This window comes from Meriones unguiculatus, chromosome 14 (assembly GCF_030254825.1).
Source record: "Meriones unguiculatus strain TT.TT164.6M chromosome 14, Bangor_MerUng_6.1, whole genome shotgun sequence".
NCBI lineage: Eukaryota > Metazoa > Chordata > Mammalia > Rodentia > Muridae > Meriones > Meriones unguiculatus.
Genome location: NC_083361.1, coordinates 30,339,363 through 30,357,283, shown reverse-complemented (window position 1 = coordinate 30,357,283; position 17,921 = coordinate 30,339,363). Strand labels below are relative to the sequence as shown.

General features: G+C 44.6%; 2 protein-coding genes and 2 non-coding genes across 10 annotated transcripts in view; 3 read left to right on the top strand and 1 right to left on the bottom strand.

Moving 5' to 3' along the window:
* The first annotated feature begins 11,297 nt into the window (after positions 1–11,297).
* Rpl27a (ribosomal protein L27a) lies at positions 11,298–13,769 on the top strand. 2 transcript variants are annotated; one of them, XM_021636255.2, is made up of 5 exons: positions 11,298–11,381; positions 11,738–11,801; positions 12,090–12,165; positions 12,682–12,856; positions 13,599–13,769. In XM_021636255.2, exons 1-5 carry the CDS (start codon positions 11,298–11,300, stop codon positions 13,725–13,727), a joined length of 528 nt encoding a protein of 175 aa, XP_021491930.2. In that variant the 3' UTR covers positions 13,728–13,769. The 2 variants fall into 2 exon arrangements, with proteins under 2 accessions (XP_021491930.2, XP_060223052.1); XM_060367069.1 differs by lacking the exon at positions 11,298–11,381 and adding an exon at positions 11,393–11,637.
* Positions 12,282–12,411, top strand: LOC132647546 (small nucleolar RNA SNORA3/SNORA45 family). Its single transcript, XR_009585908.1, has one exon. It is a non-coding gene; the product is annotated as a small nucleolar RNA SNORA3/SNORA45 family (small nucleolar RNA).
* Positions 13,273–13,403, top strand: LOC132647545 (small nucleolar RNA SNORA3/SNORA45 family). Its single transcript, XR_009585907.1, has one exon. It is a non-coding gene; the product is annotated as a small nucleolar RNA SNORA3/SNORA45 family (small nucleolar RNA).
* A 2,907-nt stretch (positions 13,770–16,676) lies between the features above and the next one.
* Dennd2b (DENN domain containing 2B) overlaps positions 16,677–17,921 on the bottom strand; it is a 165,283-nt gene continuing 164,038 nt past the window's right edge. For all 6 annotated transcript variants that reach the window (XM_060367065.1, XM_060367064.1, XM_060367062.1 and 3 more), the window contains one exon: positions 16,677–17,409. In XM_060367065.1, the coding sequence (XP_060223048.1) occupies positions 17,375–17,409 (35 nt within the window). In that variant the 3' untranslated portion in view covers positions 16,677–17,374. The remainder of the gene's footprint in view (positions 17,410–17,921) is intronic.

Here is a 17,921-nt window from a genome sequence, read left to right as displayed (position 1 = left end):
ATATAGTTAAAAGCTGCCTGATATGGGTGCTGGGAACCAAACCCCAGGTCTTCTAGAAGAGCCATCTCTCAAGTCCCACTTTTTGTTTTAGAACTTTTAAACTTTTATTTTAAGTGCATAGATGTTTTGTCTACGTGTATGTCTGTGTACCAGGCATACACCTGGTGACCACAGAACCCGGAGGATGGTGTCTAATCCCCTGGGACTGAAGTTACAAAGGGTTATGAGCTGCCATGTGGGTGACAGAAACGACGGGAAACGAACTCAGGCCCTCTGGAAAAGCAGCCAGCGCCCTTAACTACTAAGCCACCTCTCTGGCCCTCTAAGTCATTTGTTTAATTACTGTTTTGCTCTAATCGTGGTGTTTTTAGGGGAATAGCTATTCTAGATCGTTTACATGCCCACCCTAAGTTTTTAGGGGCAGGACCAAACTTACGCTCTAGCTCACAGCAAAAAGTATTACTTATATGAGGTTAATGAGGAGACAGGCAGACATGGTAACCATGCATTCTCGATGCACAGAGTTCAAATGACACTGTAGGACATCATATTACTGTGTCTTTGCTAAACTTAGCCACACAAGTGAGTAGCATGTTTAAATTGCACTGGCAAATTTAGTTTGACAAAACTTCATCTGCATATGAAATTAATATTGCTAACTGCTAATATGGCTGTTTGGGTTTTGTAGGTTTTATCATGTTTGAACATTATTTTGTTCTACCGTCTCATAAGAGCTATGATCAAAGAGAGCTTGTGTCTACTTTTATATTTTTATTTAATAACTATGTCAGTCGGCCTGGCTGGAGCTCTGCAATTATGCTGATCTGGATCTTTAAGAACCAAGTCCACTAAGGAAGAAGGGTGATGAGACTTGAGCAGGCCAGGCCTCTTGGATCCAGGAAGGTAGCACCCATGCAAAGGGATGAGTGTTGTGAGAGATCTCTGCAAACACCAGGGCTGGAAGAGTAATGGCCCACAATGCACTAGCCGTGTTGGTTCAAACTTCTAGACACTGAGAAGCTTATTTTAGGCATATTTAAGTACAGCACAAATTTGGAAAAAAATTCCTGGTGTAACACAATCCAGTGTACATAACTACACTCTTCTCAAAGTGCACATCATTTCTTCCAGAATGTGGTTTCTATAGCTAGGCTACAGGTGTTATCATCTTAAGGGGCTAGAGCAGTTCTCAACCTTTCTAAAGCTGTGACTGTTCCATACAGTTCTTCATGTTGTGGTGACCCCCAACTATAAATGTTTCATTGCTACTTCATAACTGTAATTTTGCTACTGTTATGAATCATAATGTGAATATCTGATATGCAGGCTGAGAGCTGCTGGCCTAGAGGGGAAGCTGGTGTGGTCTCGGTCATACAGATAGCACAAAGGTCATCTAGACTATTATTTCCAATCCTGCTGGTTAGGAGCCTGGGATAGCTTCTAACCATACCAATAGCACAAGATTCCTCTAGGCCGCTAGCCACCTCCATTCCCAGCCTTCTGGGTGGAAAACAGGTTATACTTCTTTTCCCTTGAAACATTCCTAGTTTCCCTAGTGCTGTCTGTGAGTCAGAGGTCCTCTGCGTTCCCAACAGGATGGACTTTTGTTTTCAGTTCTGTGGGCCCTGACAGTTATTTCCTAAAAGCAGCCAGAGCAGCTCCAGTGGAAGTGAGTGGGTCTTTTAGCAGGTTTAAGCATGTGGATGGGCCGTTTCCAGAGATCTGCAGGACTTAAACTCTGTGGCTTGAAAGTAATTTTTTTTATTTTTTTTAAAGACAGTGTCTCACTTTGTAGCCCTGGCTGGTCCCAAACTCACAGGGACTGCCTGCCTCTGCCTTCAGAGGGCTGGGATTAAAGACATGTGCCACAATTCCCAGCTGTTGTTTCCTGTTTTTAACCAGAAAGACAGACAGACAGACAAAGGGTGCAACAAACTGTACAGACCGATATAAAGAACATATTGTTGGTGGGAGAGGCATTGTAAAAGTTATAAAGTGGGTGCTGGGACACAATTGTTGTTGACAAGATTAGCACCACTAAAGAGAACTTTGTGCTCTGACAAGACAATATGCCCTGAAGACAAGACTCCACCCATGAGAGGCGCCAGCTTGTGGAAATGCAAATTTATTTGAAAATAGAGAGCCTGAACTAAAAAGGATGCAGAAGGGGTCCCTACTCCGCACAACTCCCGGGGACCAATGCAATTGTGGCTCAAGGTGCTGGGTTAATTTGGTAGCACTATCTGGCAGCTCTGACCATGCGATACTGGTTGTGCAGTCATGATGGATGCCAGAGTAGGGAGCTGTGGAGGCTTGTGCCAGGGTTACTGAAGGACAGAGGCCAACCAATGTGTGGCCAGATCAGAGTTCCTGAGAGGAGGCCCTAAGAGACCACTGCATGAAGCTGTAAAAGTGAAGCCTAACTTGTAAGGGGAATCCCAGAATGTTGGTGATTCCAGAACCCTGGGAGTCTGAAGGTTGCAGACCCGGAGTGAGGAGGTATATGTGCCATCAGTAGCAGAGCTGAAGGGACAGGACTATGCAAGCCCTCTGGAGTCAAGATGATTCCAACAGAGGCTCTAGATCCTGGACACAGAGCTCCAGGGTGAGGAGTTAGTCCTGTTGGTTTTCAACTTTGGTCTGACCTTTTCTTGGCTATGTTCCATTTCTTCCTTTTAGAATAGCAATGTACACTCTGTGTCACTGTAGATTGGAATTCTAGAATGCATCTTGTTTTGATTTGAAGAGGCTTACATTTAAGGATTTGTCTTGGGTTTCAGCATAGACTTTGTTCTTTGGACTATTGAACGATGTTGGGACTGTTAAAGACTATGGGGATATTTGGAGATAGAGTAAATGTTGCATTATGGTATCAAAATGATTTTTTAAAGATTTATTTACTTATATTACTTTATAATGTATATAAGTGCTGTATCTGCATGTACACCTGCATGCCAGAAGAGGGCATTAGATCACATTATAGATGGTTGTGAGCCACCATGTGGTTGCTGGGAATTGAACTCAGGACCTCTGGAAGAGCAGACAGTGCTCTTAACTGCTGAGCCATTTCTCCAGGCCCCAAATGGAATTTCAAATGCTGTGGTTAAAGATCAAGAGGACAAGGTGTGGAACTGCTGTGGTTAAATTAAGACTGAAAATCACCATGGAAACACACTTCTGAGTTCAGAGTGTTTTCAGAAAGGTTTAGCTGAGCAGAGCATACTTCCTGAACATGGGTCACACTCCATGGGGTGGAGTGAATATGAGAGAATGCAGCTGAGTATCAGATTCACCTCTCTGATTCCTGACTACAGGTGAAATGTGACCGATAACACCATCCATGCAAACATTTACCCAGTTAAAAAAAATCGCTTTAGTATTGGTATGAAACCATTTGAACTTGTGAATCCTTAAAAGAGTCCCCTCAGGGTCTACAGGTTACACTTAGAGAAACTGTGGCATCAGACCTCACATGACGATCCTTGACATTCACAGAGGTGAGCACCATCACCAGTAAGCACTTTGCAAGGTGAGAAGAGAAATAGCTACTCCTTCCTGTCAAAGGGTATCTCTGTGAGGGTGAAAAAGTCTAAAGGAACATCTAAGCAGTGAGTTTCTGATGTGAGGATTGGAAAGGTGAGAGAGACAACACTTTCCTGCCCCTTTCCTCTGCTGCTTTTCCCTGTAACTTGGTCCATTTTCTTCTGACCAAGAGTGTGAAGAAGATAGAATTAAGCCAGGGACACCAAGTTCTAATTTCTGTGGGAAGCAAGAAGTCTTCCCACATAAGGTTCCCACCTAAACTCCAACCAAGGACCATGCATGGAGATAGCCTAGAACCCCTGCCCATGGCAGCTCAGTCTCCAAGTGATTTCCCTAGTAAGGGGAACAGGGACTGTCTCTGACATGAACTCAGTGGATGGCTCTTTGATCACCTCCCCCTGGGGGATACAGCATTACCAGGCCATAGAGGAAGACTATAAAAGACAGTCCTGATGAGACCTGATAGGCTAGGGTCAGATAGAAGGGGCGGAGGACCTCCCTATCAGTGGACTTGGGGAGGGGCATGGAAGGAGATGTGGGAGGGAGAATGGGGCTGGGAGGAGACAAGGGAGGGGACTACAGTTGGGATACAAAGTGAATAAATTGTAATAAAAAAAAGTTCCCACCTAAAAGGATTTGTGTCCAGTTACCAAATCTTCACTTTTTCTTTTTGGTTTTTCTAGACAAGGTTTTTGTGTGCGTGTGTGTATTCCTAGCTGTCCTGGAATTCTCTCCTGGAAACTCAGAGATCCACCTGCCTCTACTTCCCGACTGCTGGGATAAAGACAAGTGCCACCACTGCCTGGCTGTCATTTTTCAAAATACCAGAATCTAGGTTTTTATTTGCACTTTAGAATGCTGAGACTGGGGAGATGGTTTGGTGGGTAAAGTTGCTGGCTATGCAAGCAGGAGGGCCTGGGTTCAAATCCCCAGAGCCCACGTAAAAGCTGAGAGGAGAGGTCTGTGCCTTCCCCAGTTCTGGGAGGTAGAGACAGGCAGACCTAGGGAGCTCACTGGCAAACAACAGAAAAAAAAAATGAGTTGGAGAAGCCATTGATGAAACACACATGTGCACACACATGCGTATAACACATATACAGACAGACAAATGTCAGCAACTATTTCAGTCATCTCCTGTCACTGGAACCTGAAATAATCTAATTCTAAAGGGAAAGCGTTTGCTTTGACCCCAGCGTCAGCAATGAGTCCAGAGTGTGATCAGGTGAACGGGAGTTTGGTAGGAGTACCCTCTAATGACATAAAGGCTCTCATGGCTCCATGTCCCAAAGGTCCTGTCACACCCGAGGAGCACAAGCTGGGGACCGCACAGTACTTTTAGGTGTGGTGGTGCAAAGCTCTAATGTCAGCACTTGGCAGAGGCAGGGAAGCCTGGTCTATATAGCAAGTTCCAGGCCAATCAGAGCTACATGGTGAGACTCTGCCTCAAAAACAAAACAACAACAACAAAGATCCAAGATATAGAAGCAACAAATTAAGTTTTAAAAGGTTGAGAAAACAGCATGACTCAAACAACATATACCAGCAGTGTTCAGCTCATAACCTGTACTTTCTGCCTCGCGGAAACCTAAGCTAAGTAAAGCTTTACCTAAACAGTGTGGAAGTCGGGGAACCCTTGCCTACAGCACTACCTTGCCACAAGCCGCCAGCTGCTAACACCTCACCACAGCTGGACATCTGTGGCCAGGGAAACAATCCTGGACGTCTTTAACCTTCCAAGGAACGATGCTACAATCCACTCCACAGCACAGACTGGGGTGAGAATTCCATAGACTGTTTGCATGGTAGATAAATTCAAATTATCATCAAAACAGAGTTTTATGTCAGCGGGAAAGTGAGTGAGAAACACAGAGAGGCTGCACTCGGCTAGAGTGCAGAGCACACATTTCTGGTTCGATTGCTGCCTGTCTTAGATTCAGGCCTGCGCCCACAGCCCTATGGCATGGCTTTGCCATCTTTGTTCACTATCCTACCTTCCCCTAAGCGCCAGGCATCTATGTATAGTGTCAGTACAGAATACACAGCCAATTACTTCTTATAAATGACTGAATAAATAATACTTCTTTTTTCATTGAAAGAGTTAAATTAAAATAGCTTCAAGGAGACCATGCTCTTTCTTCATTAGAACCCTTATTCCATGTTCTCAATAACTGAATCTTGTAAAATTAAATTAAAACCAAAATATTTAAGCCTCTCTTGTTTGTACTATTTGATAAATGGGTCTCTAAAATATGAGAGTTCTTCTGTTCACATTTTACTACTATGAATTTGAATGGCAAGGCCTTCTATCTCCGCTTCTATAAGCTGAAATTGTCAGGTAGATTTAAAACAAACTCAGTCTAACCTGGGAAAGAAAGGTGGCTAGAAATCAGTAATCCTCAAATTACTTTTTGTTTGTTTGGTTGCCTACAGATTTCCCCCAAAATGCTATATATCAAAAACAACTGAAAAAGTAGAGCAAAGCTCTGAGCATCTAGAAGTTGAAATGGAATTAGAAACTGTACATACTGCTGGTGTACAAATTGGTACAATCCATATGAAAAAAATAGCAACATAGGATAAATCATAAAAATGTTCTTACCCTATAAGCTGGTAATCTCTCTCCTGGGATTTTATTCTAGACAACATATTGGCCAAAAGAAAAGAGTCAATTATACAAAATGTTCACTGCAGCTTTGTCTCTAACAACAAATACAGTAAGAACAGAAACACAAAACAAAGCAATGAGAAAATAGCTTAGTACATTATAGCACATGCTGAAAGCAAATTATTCTTTAGCTGTTGAAAGTAATCCTAAAGGGCTGGGGTCGCAGCTCAGCAATACTGCTTACCTAGAATGCTCAAGGTGCCTGGTTCAACTGCCAGCACCACAAGAAATAAAATGAACAAATCCTTATCACTGGGTGATGACGTCCTGGAATTAAATAAAATACAGCCACAAAAGGGTTAACCCAGGGATCTGGGAGAGGGCTCAGTGGGTAAGAGAGCTTGCCGTGAGAGGGGATGCCTGGAGTGACTCCTGAGCGCCCACACATTAACAAAAGCTGTAAATGGCCATGCATAACTACAACCACAGTGTCGGCGGATGAGGATGGGTGAATCCCAGAAACCTGATGGCCAGCCAAGCATAGTCAAAACTTCAAGCTTCAGGTCCAGTGAAAGACCTGTCTCAAAAGAATAAGGCAAAGAGCAAAAGACACCTAGAGGTAAACTACTCCTCTGGCCTCCACGAATGTGTAATACATATGGTGTAATACATATGTGAATATACTCCAAACACACACACACACGCACACACACACACACACACACACACACACACACACACACACGAGGATTTACCATACTGTGATTAACTCTGCAGGTAGCTACATTTCCATCTAAAATGACCTGAAAATTAGTATAAAGCTTTGTGAGGTAGTATGATTTGAGATGTTTATACTTCTTTCAGAAGTTCTTTTAACGTTGTCTTTCTCCTTGATACATATGTATATACATTTTTAGAGTCCTTATAGAAAAAATCTGAACTTTCAAGTTTTTTTGTATTTCTCACATAAAAAAAAAATGATGCTGGGCCTGGCAGCACACATCTTTAATCCCTTGGGAGGCATTAAACCCCTCCCTTTAAGCGCTCAGGAGGCAAAGACAGGCACATCTCTGTGAAGTTCCAGGCCAGCTTGTTCTACAAAGTGAGTTCAGGACAGTCAGTGCTATTATACAGTGCTATATAAACCCTGTCTCAAAACAAACAAACAAACAAACAAGCAAACAAATATGCGAAGAAACTCTGGCTCTTCCTACCTTAAATTAATTGTGGGTTTTTGGTGTTTGTTTGTTTGTTTGTTTGTTTTGTTTTGTTTTGTTTTTGAGACAAGGTCTCACTATGTAGTCCTGTCCTGTCTGGCCCCAAATGCATAAAGATCCTTATGTTTTTGTCTCCCCAAAACTGTGACTAAAGATGAGTAGTAGTTTTTTTTTTTTTTTTAAGGACAACAACATATTCGTTCCAAATATCCAATTAAAGATGAAGAGCAAGAAGTCAAGGCTTGGGGCTGGAGAGATGTCTCCATGCTTAAGAGAACTGGTTGATCTTCCAGAGGACCCAAGTTCAGCTGCCAGTGCCCTCCCGGGTGAGGGGGAAGCTCACAACCACCTGGAACTCCAGTTCCAGGGGATCTAACACCTCCATCTGGCCTCTCAGCAGTTACCTGCACACACATTATACACTCACACAGACAAACACATAAATAAAATATATCTTTTTAAAAAGGAAAGAAGACAGGTCTGAAGTATTCACACTTCCAAGAAGGGCTGGTGTCTTTAGTACTAAGCAAAACCAGGAACACGGAGAGGAGAGAAAAGGAAGGAAAGATACAAAGATATAATGGATGTTTTGGTTTCTTTGTAAACTCATTTATGTTATGTAAATGTTTGTTATGTTATGTTATGTAAATGTTTTTATTTTAACCCCAAGTGTGGGATTTTAGTCTGGGCTTTGATTTGTCCATAGCTGATAACTGCCTCCTGAGGAGCGAGGTCTTTGCTAGCCAGTAAAGGGCCTGCCTGATTCAGTACAGAGAGGGGGTGTGGTCTAGGATTCTGAGGTATATAAATAGGAGAGTCCAGAGAGGCAGCATGGCGTGTGGCAATTTGGAGAGACCAGCAATAGACAGTGTAGCAGTTTGAGGAGGCCAGTGACGCTTCATGTTACAGCGACTTGGAGGAGACTGCTTGCTGCTGCGTTTGCTGTTGACAGAGACTGGTATCGCCCCAAAAGAACACAGTGACCCTAAAGAGCCTGGAGAAGTAAAAGGGTCTGCGTGCCCTCTCCCCACTAACCTTCTCTCCTACCTAGGTTTGGGGGGGTTGGAAGGGAGAGGCTTTAAGGAACCCCAAACAAAAAAGATTTAAAAACGAGTCTACAGAAAGAGGCCACCAAGGCACTCTGTCAGAAGGCAGTGTGTTCCCAAGACCACATGGAGAAAGGTCTAAGGTTTACCTGCCTCACCAAGTGGCTGCTGCCTGGTGTCATCTCCCTTTGCTTCATTTCATCACCCTTTGCTTCATTTCACAAGTATTTTCTGAGCCCTGATCTCTGAAGTAGCTCCAGTGCCAATGATGTCACAAGATCATGCTGTGCTTCATAGAATTGTCACAAAGGATAATTCTCATGGGTCATGTTCAAAGTCATGTTCCATTTGCCCAGTGGGGAGGGAAAGGTGACCTCTGGCCACTATTCAACTTTGCAGATTTAGAACTGAGCCTTTTCTGTCTTGTCAGAGCTGGTAAGCCTGAAGAGGCTGACTTTGCTGAGTAAGTACAGGACCAGGTGTGAGCCACCCAGTGGCCTCATGAGGAAGAAAGGGAGCTGTCTAGAGAATCCACAGCTGAACAAATTCCCAAAATACCCCCTTTCCTCTAGAGATCAACTGATCACTGACACTATTAGGTAAGGTTCAGTCCAGTGTCCCGAGGAGAGGATGTAGCTCCTTTATAACCAAAAACCTTGGCAAACCATTCAGGAGCTCAGGATTCTCTTCCTGCCCTTTGCCCTGACTTGATCCTTGTTCCAGGTCCCATTAAAATTCACTTGATGTTACCTTCCATTCCCAAGGCTCTTCCCAGTTTAACTCCATCGACAGGTTATTTTCCCAATGGTAGTAAATTTGGCTTATTACTTGAACGTACGGAACAACAGGTCTTAATTCGAATCCTTACCCTCAACCCCCTCTTTCCATTGGTTAGAGGCAGTGTATGATTAGTGCCTGCGAGATGAAGAGCATAATGTTGTGAGGTCAGAAAGGGAGTGGTCACGGAGGTAAACACAGTATCTGGAGAGAGAAGGGAAGGGTAAGGCTAGGCCCAGTCTATCTAACCAATTATATAACTGTTGGCAAGGCATACAGTTCTTCAGTGTCTTTTGTCTCATGCATAGGAGTCCTCAGACCAATGAATTTTGCAAATTTCAAAGCACTCTGAAGATGCTGGGGCTATTAATTACTATTGTGGCCTGGAGTGCTATTGGAAGTGATGGAATGTTAAGGTGGTTCTTAAGAATTCAGGAAGAGTTGGTCATGATGCTACATGCGTGAAATCTCAGAACATGGGAAGTTGAGACTGGAGGACCAAAAGTTTAAGGTTAGGGAAATCATGAGTGGTACTGGAATACTAGCTAACTACCCAGGGCTAATGAAGGCATGGATAGTTCTAAATATTTGTCCTTATACTCACAGATAAGTATAGTCCTCAGCCCTCAACAAAGAGACTTCTCTTTGCAACAGGCAGAGAGAGACCAATACAGAAAGCCACAATCAATCAAAATGCAGAGTTGTGGAGTCCAAGTGCCGCTGGATACATCTATAAAACAGCTCCTACACCTGAGGTTCAGGGACCATTGCAGAGGAGGAACAGAAAGACTGTAAGAGCCAGAGATCAGAGGGTTTGCTCTGAGATTGCATTTCCTAGGAATGTCAGAAGCCACTCCTATAAAGTCTCACCAACATGACTGCCTAAACAGGAGCTGAACAAGAACAACAGATGTGCTATCACAGTCTATATAAAAAACGTCATAGATCATCATGCCTACCAATCCAGTTAAGAGTCTAATTCCAGCAGTCAGGAGGCCAGCCTTGGCTATACAGTAAAACTCTGCTTCAAAACAAGCAAATAAAGAATAATCTTGAGGAAATGATGTGGCTAAAGCCAAACTGCCCAGACTGTAGATGGATTAAATGCTAAACAAGAAGATAGCAAATGGGCTGGGTGGTGGTGGTGCACGCCTTTGATCCCAGCATTCAGGAGGCAGAGGCAAGCAGAATCCCTGAGTTAAAGGCCAGCCTGGTCTATAGACTGAGTTCCAGGACAGCCAGGTCTACACAGAGAAACCCTTGTCTCAGAAAAAACAAAACAACAAAAAACAAAAAAGAAGCTAGCAAATGGACAAGACTTATAGCCTCTGCTTAGGGGGAGCATGGCTGAAGTAAAGGAAAAGGGGGTCCTAATGGAGATGAGATTTTAGGGCATTTTGGCTGGAATGTTCTTAAGTGAAAACAACAACAAAAATAGATTTAGGGGATAGGATCTTGTGCACAAATGGGACACTTTTTTACTCTTAGTAACATACTACACACCCAAGAACTCGGGGATTTAAAGGGAAAAAACAAAAACGTCCAGTCCTTGAACCTTTAAAGAATCTGGGCTCAATGGGGAAGGCAAATGTAACTTGGCAATTAGGAATTACATGCCAGATTGTGTGGCGGTTCAAGTAAAAAACTGACAAAACAGGTCCAAGAAGGTCCACACAGGAAATGCTTCCATCAGAAGCACAAGCACTGGGAACGTCGGGTCCAGGACTAGGCATACCAGCCAAGTTTTCGAGAAAGTTAAAATGTGGTGATCATACAAAATATTTATAGACTATAGATCCCTGAAGCACAGAAGGCTGTTCAAACTTGACAGGACGTCCATCGAAGAAAGGACAAGAGCAACAGAGAAGGGCAGTTTTTACTCAAAGGAAGGCAGAGGCCGCGCGGGAGCGTCGCACGCTTCTAGCAACGCCCACTGTGGCCGGGACACGCCCGCCCGGGCGCGGAGCACCGCCGGTTCCGATTTCACCCGGTTTCGCGCGGGGCGGGCGCACCGAGAAACCCGTCCCGCCCACACGGAAAGGAAGCGGCAAGCGGGCGCCGGAAGCCGTGACATCATAGCCCCTCCCAAGCCCGGCCTCCCGGCCGGAAATGAAGCAATTGGTCCCGCCCCCGCGGCTGCTACCTCGCGAGAATTTGCGCGCTCCTCCCTCTTTCCTTTCTGCCGCCGCCATGGTAGGTGTTCATCCTGTGCCCTCCGCTTCCTCACGGCGGCTGGGTGGTCTACCTCTCTGCCTTCAGCTGCTGCCCTGATATTAGTGGGGCTCCTTGGCTGCGCGTGGCCTGCGGGGCGGGATGGCCCGTGTGGGTGTGGGGCGAGGAACCTGGGGCCGCATGTTCCGATCGGAGCTCGGATCGCTGAGACACGCGGGCCTGGGCGTCCGATCGCTGTCCCGGTCTGTAACCTCAGCGTTGCTGAATGCTCCAGAAGGCAAGTCCTTGTTTGCAGGCGTATTTTAAGCAGGCAAGCGTTCCTTCCCACCACCTGCGCATTTCTTACGCCTAACGACTTTGCTGTTTTTCCCTTACAGCCATCCAGACTGAGGAAGACGCGGAAACTCCGGGGCCACGTTAGCCACGGTCATGGCCGCATCGGTAAGTGTGGGCCTCTGATGGTAGGCCTTTGGGCTGTGTTGGAAGATAGCTGTGTGAGTCTGGGAAAACATTGTTGCCAGATTTAAGTTTTCCAATTTGAAGATCCTCGAGTGCAGTTTAAGATAGTGGGGTGGAAGTTAAACATGGCGCTGTGATGTGGAACGTCGAAAAACTTACTGAGACATAAAGTATAATCATGGTTAAAAATGAAGTCGACTGGGAAGGGTAAACGAGGGCGCTTGAGCACCTAGAGAAGGTTGATAGCCATATAGCTTTGTATGCTTGCAGGTAAGCACCGCAAACACCCAGGAGGCCGTGGGAATGCTGGAGGCATGCATCACCACAGGATCAACTTCGACAAATAGTGAGTGTTTTGGAAGTCGGGGCAGAGGCGATGACTTAGAAGAGCTCTGGAAACTGTTGTTTTTGGCTATTGCTAGCTTTAGCAAGGGAACACTTAGTATGGACTGAGGGAGCCTGTCCGAGGCTAGAGTCACGCTCAGGTATTGCTTGTTGCCTTAGTGTGCTAGAGTCCTCGAAGAGTAACTGCTGACCTTATTCACTGGCTGTGAACTTTTTGGCACAGTCAGTCACCAGGTTAGAAACACCGGTCAGATTAGCCCATTAGAGGTTAGATTGGCTTCTATGCCCATTAGAGGGTGACATTTTACTATTTCTTTAGGAAACCTCAATAGACAGGGTGCTAAGTGAGAGACCTGACCTCTTTAGGAACTTAGATTTAGTTCAAAAATTTTATTTATCAGGTGCTTCCTGTGTCAGTGTTCACAACGGTGAAAATTAACACTGCACTAGAATGAGAATAACTACAAAGATAAGCTTGCTTGAAGAGGCTCTGAAGATGGTTGCCCTTCCTTTCCAGTCATCCAGGTTACTTTGGGAAAGTTGGTATGAGGCATTACCACTTAAAGAGGAATCAGAGCTTCTGCCCAACCGTCAACCTGGATAAATTGTGGACACTGGTCAGTGAGCAGACACGGCTCAATGCTGCAAAAAACAAGACTGGGGCTGCTCCCATCATTGATGTTGTGCGATCGGTGAGTAAGTTGACTTGGCTGTTATCCTTGATGGAACTGTCTCACATCTGTTTGTAAATCTACATTTTAGTAGAATTGTTACTGGAGGTTGATTGAAATGGCCCCAAATAGAACTCTTCCCCCTCCCTTTGGTCCCTAATGTGGAGTCAGAATTCAGAGAAAACATCTATCAAATGCTTTATTCTTACAGGTTTTATTTTTTCTTTTAGCCAAGATGAGCTGTGTGGTTCAGAATGGTCTTAAGGCACCGCTTGGCCATTGTAGGTTAATGTAATTTTTGTGGCCCTATATGCTCTGTACTGCCTAATTGAAGAGACCTAAACCATAGGGGGCTTTCTGTTGACTTAAATTGCCATTCCCAGCCTATTTGGTCTATATTTAGAGGAGGTAGTAGCTGATCAGGAGGTACGTGATTAGCCGAGACTAGAGTCACATCCTGACATGGTACTTGTCCTGGTGTGCTAGAGTTCTCGAAGAGAATCAGCTGGTCTTGATTCACTGGTAGGGGCCTTTGGTGTCCCTGTTAGTGCCCAGATCAGAAACATGTCCTACCTGGGGCCATGTATGCTTTGCTCGAAACACTGTGGAGATGGCTGTTGGTGCCTCTCTGAGGTGTTACGATCTACGTTTGAGTTCCAGGATAGCCAAGGTTACATAGGCTGTCTGAAGAAAAACAAGTCCAGCCTTAGGGGGCTTCAGTATCTGTTGGTAGTATATTATAAATTTTTTTTTTCTCTTCTAGGGCTATTACAAAGTTCTGGGGAAGGGCAAGCTCCCTAAGCAGCCTGTCATCGTGAAGGCCAAATTCTTCAGCAGAAGAGCTGAAGAGAAGATTAAGGGTGTGGGAGGTGCCTGTGTCCTGGTGGCATAAAGCCTGCCAGGGAGGTTAATTAAATGCTAACATTTTCCACGAGGTCTGAGCAGTTTTTTTCCAGTGATAGTTTGGAAATAGATGTTGCCTGACTTTATACAACTGTAAATTCATAGGTCCCTGTGTATGCTGTATGGGTCTTTATCTTAAAAGATTTGGTGAATGCTACTGCTTTTAGACCAAAATTCATCAGTAAAAATCCTTACTGAGGATGGTGGGCATATGCCTTCTTTAATCCCAGCCCTCTGGAAGTAGAGGTGGGTGGGTTTCTTAGGCCACCCTGTGTTGTATAGTTTCAAAACAGATACCCTGTCTCAAAAAAAATTAGCTTACTACAATAGGTGGCTTAGGGACTGGGCTACTACTGAACATGTTGGCATGGAAAATACTGGGAAGAGGCCATTAGGCTCCAGTCTCAATTTCTTGATGGCATCCAGGTGTATGGTTTCTAGGGAGCACATCTATCTGGAAACATCCACTTTTGGATGTTAATATCATACCTGAAAATTCAGTCAGAATGCAGGATCAGCAGCAGATCTTTAATAATTTATATATTTTGCTTAAATGTGGAATAGTTCAAACACAGCATACACTAATCATGGAGAATGGTTTTAATTTTTCTGGGACAATGGTAGTAACCAGACATAAATGTCACATTCACCAAGGAACAGGTACTTTGCACAGGCTGAGCTTTTCAACTTGTTTGCACGCCTCTGAGAATGATGGGGAATTGGCATGTTGTCCATACTTTCTATAGGGTGTTTGTAGAGGCTACAGTTCTTGTCAGGCCTTACCTTAGAGGTTTTGAGTTGAAAAGAGTTTATAGCTTCATACTATAAATTTACGGGAAATGTTTACCGTAAAGTTCATAAAAGCCTGTCGGAACCATGCTTCCCTATTGTGTACTGGTCTGTCAAATTGTAGACTGGTACCTAAGTCGTCCAGGGCTGCTGCTGTGCTGAGGTAGGACCCAGAGCTCTGGCCTCCTCTGTCTCAACCACTAATGTGGAGTGACTGCACAGCAGGAAGTGAAGAAGCTGTCGCCATTTTTCCTTGAAGTCCGTTACTTCTGGAAAGGGCCAGGGATTGCTGTGTTATGCAAGCATAGAAAGCACTTTTGTGGAGTTCAAATGGACAGTGGTCGTCCAAGGAGTCAGCATCTTAGCAGTGCAGACTTGTAAAACCAGAGCTGTGGTCTATGAGGATGAAAGCTTATGTTCAGAGTACCTTAGGAGTTAAACTTGATTGTATATGTAAATCCAAAAATTTACCCTTGAGTTTTGGGGAGTAAAGGAGATTGTATGCTTGGTACACAATCTACTTGAGTACCCAAGTACATACTGAGAGGCAATATAAGTTGGGAGGGGGACCTTAACAGGGAGAAGGTTTCAATAGTCAACACAGGTTCACAGAAAAATTAAGATGTTTTTGAATAGAAATGTATGTCATGCCTAGGAAAAATATGGGTCCAGGTGTGTGTATGGTGGGGAAGTCTGGACAACTGGAGTAGGATCTGTCTGTAACGTGGCATGTGGCCATCATGAAGTGTACAGTTTATTTAAATAGCAGAACACTATTATGGTGAGGCATTTGTGTAGAATATGTTGGCTATGAGTTCTGTCACTAGATACTAAGGTTGGATCTAATAGGATTGAGAATTGAATTAGGGAGTCCAGCTGTGTGTGAAGGCAGAATCTGGAGAGCCTAATTACATTCTGCTGCCACATGCCAGGCTTGTTGCATGGCCCATCTACCCAAGGAAGCCAGCAAGTGCCAGTATGGGTTTTCTGAACTGAGAGCTAAAGCTCTAGGTTATGTCCATGGGTGTTTTGCTCAAGTGTATGTCTTGAGCTAGAGTTACAGATCCTTTTGATCCACTGTAGGTGCTGGGAATTGAACCTGAATCCTGTGAAAAACAGCCAGGTTCTTACCTGGCTCCCTCTCAAGCCCCAAAATGGCACCGTATTTTCAGAGCCTCCAGTACACAGTCTGATTATGTATGTTTGAAGGTTCTCCGGGCAAATGGGAATGGGGAACAGGCAGATAGCAAAGCTACTTTTGGAGAACTGGTTGTTTTTTGTCAGGAAGCCTAGGCTGAGCTAACTGCTGAGGGCTGGAGGCAATCATACACAGCTTTGAATTTTCTGGTTATACTCAACCTCATTTGAAAACCCACACTTGTGGCCACAATCCTTCCCCTTTTATTCTTGACGTAAAGCCAACTGTGCAGAAGGCTTCCTCAACATGTGATTTTGCCTTACCAGAAGACAAGCCCTTCACATGTTTTCTAAGGTAAGTAGCAGGCTATAACCATGGACAGACTGGGGCCTGCACAGGTGTCAATGGAAAAGGTGAGGATGCAAAGAAACCCAGGATGGGATGGTCTCATTTAAGTAGGCTAGGGTGCAAAGACAGAATGTTACAGTTCACAGCCTGTCAGACCCAAACCCAGTGTAACAAGTCTTTTATCAGGATTTTTCAAGGTCTGTTCTACAAAGGCCTTAGTGTGTAGGAAATTCAAGCCATTCTTGTTCCCTGAATTTTCCTTCCTCTTTGCTAAAATGCAGTTGAGCTTTCTGGGTGCACACTTAAGGATCTAGTGGAAGAAACTTCAGAGTGACATGGAGTTGTCATTGGCAGTAGATGAAGTGTGTTAGTACTAGGGCTGGAGTCCACTGATGTCAGGCTACTGAATGTCACCTAATATCCACCTAATAATAATGAAAGAGCATCCTTTCATCACTGGAAACACCTGAATGAGCAGTGGGCTACCAGGAAAGGAAGGTCTGTGACAGGCATCTTCTACCTTGAGAACTCAAGTTTAGGGATGGCCAGCAACACACATGAAATTAACCCCTTTACCAAGGGCCCAGCTCCCTGTTTGATGGGGTTTCATCCAGATTCACCTGTTTTAGAGAGAACTGTAGATAAACACATGAAACTCTTGACCCAGATGAATGTACAGTTTATTGAGAACATCTGTGGATGGTGGAAGACATGCCCTGTACCGCATCATGGCCACCACTGACTGGGAGCTGCACTTCCCATGACTCACTGACCATGTCAGAGGGTGGAACAAGAGAGGACCAGGCTTAAGTGCCTGGCTCTACATTGCAAATAGAGGCAGAGTGGTCCTTGCCTTTCAGAAACAGGCTTAGGAGATAATGGGGACTACTAAGAAGAAAAATAGTAACTCTAGAATTTAAAACAACAAAAACCAGTCCTCTTGTACATAATTAAAATAGCACCTGCTCTCCAGGGCCCGAGACTGGCAGCAGGGGCCGCGGGCAGACAGGCCAGAAGTCTTCGGGAAACATCAGTGGTTTGGCTGAGACAGTCGGCTGCACATAATTGGCCAGTCACCAGCACCCAGCAAGACTCCATCAATGCTCAGGCAAGGCAGGAAAGCACCTAGCCCTTTGGGAATATACAAATATTTACCAGATTCTCTCTGCTTGTTACAGAAACAGTTAACGCTTACAGCATATTATTTACAAACAGTATCATGGGATATGGTAAAGGCAGAGGTGGACTGGCTTGGGGGTGGGGTCTGTAGGATCAGAGTGGCCACAGCAGCCCACAGGGTCCCACACAGGGCCTTCACCCAGGCTCTGCAAAGCACTAAATTCTGCTACTGGAAAAAGCATTTAATTCTTCTTGTGGAGGAACTTCATCTTGTTGCCTGTAGGGACAAGCCAGAGAAGGCAAAGTAAGGATGTTTCATGACACCCCTTCCAACCTCTATGCCCTCTCCTTACAAAAAATTAATTTGACAGACTGGAGTGACAGCCCTGATAAGGTAGGAAAACACCACTTAGAACACTGAGATCAGCCACTGTGTGACTTTGGGCGACACACTGTACTTTTAGCTTGTTTCATTTAAAAAGACCTGCTATGGTCTTGAGATGACACTGGCTAAGCTCCCTGAAGAAGTGGGGCTTTGCCAGCTCTCTGGCATTGAGACTTCTGGACATTACAGCCTAGAACAAAGATGACTATCACAGCTCACACGTGAACACAAAGGCATGTACCAATGAAGAAATGACTTAAGATCTAAGTCTCTGGCTCCTTTTGTGGATCTTGTGCTAAGTGCTCTTAAAGTAGTAGCTGGGTGCCTCCTTTTCACAGGATCGCCTCTTGCTCTGTCTACAGTCTCTATCATATTTGCTGGCATAGATTCACAGTATTTTAGGG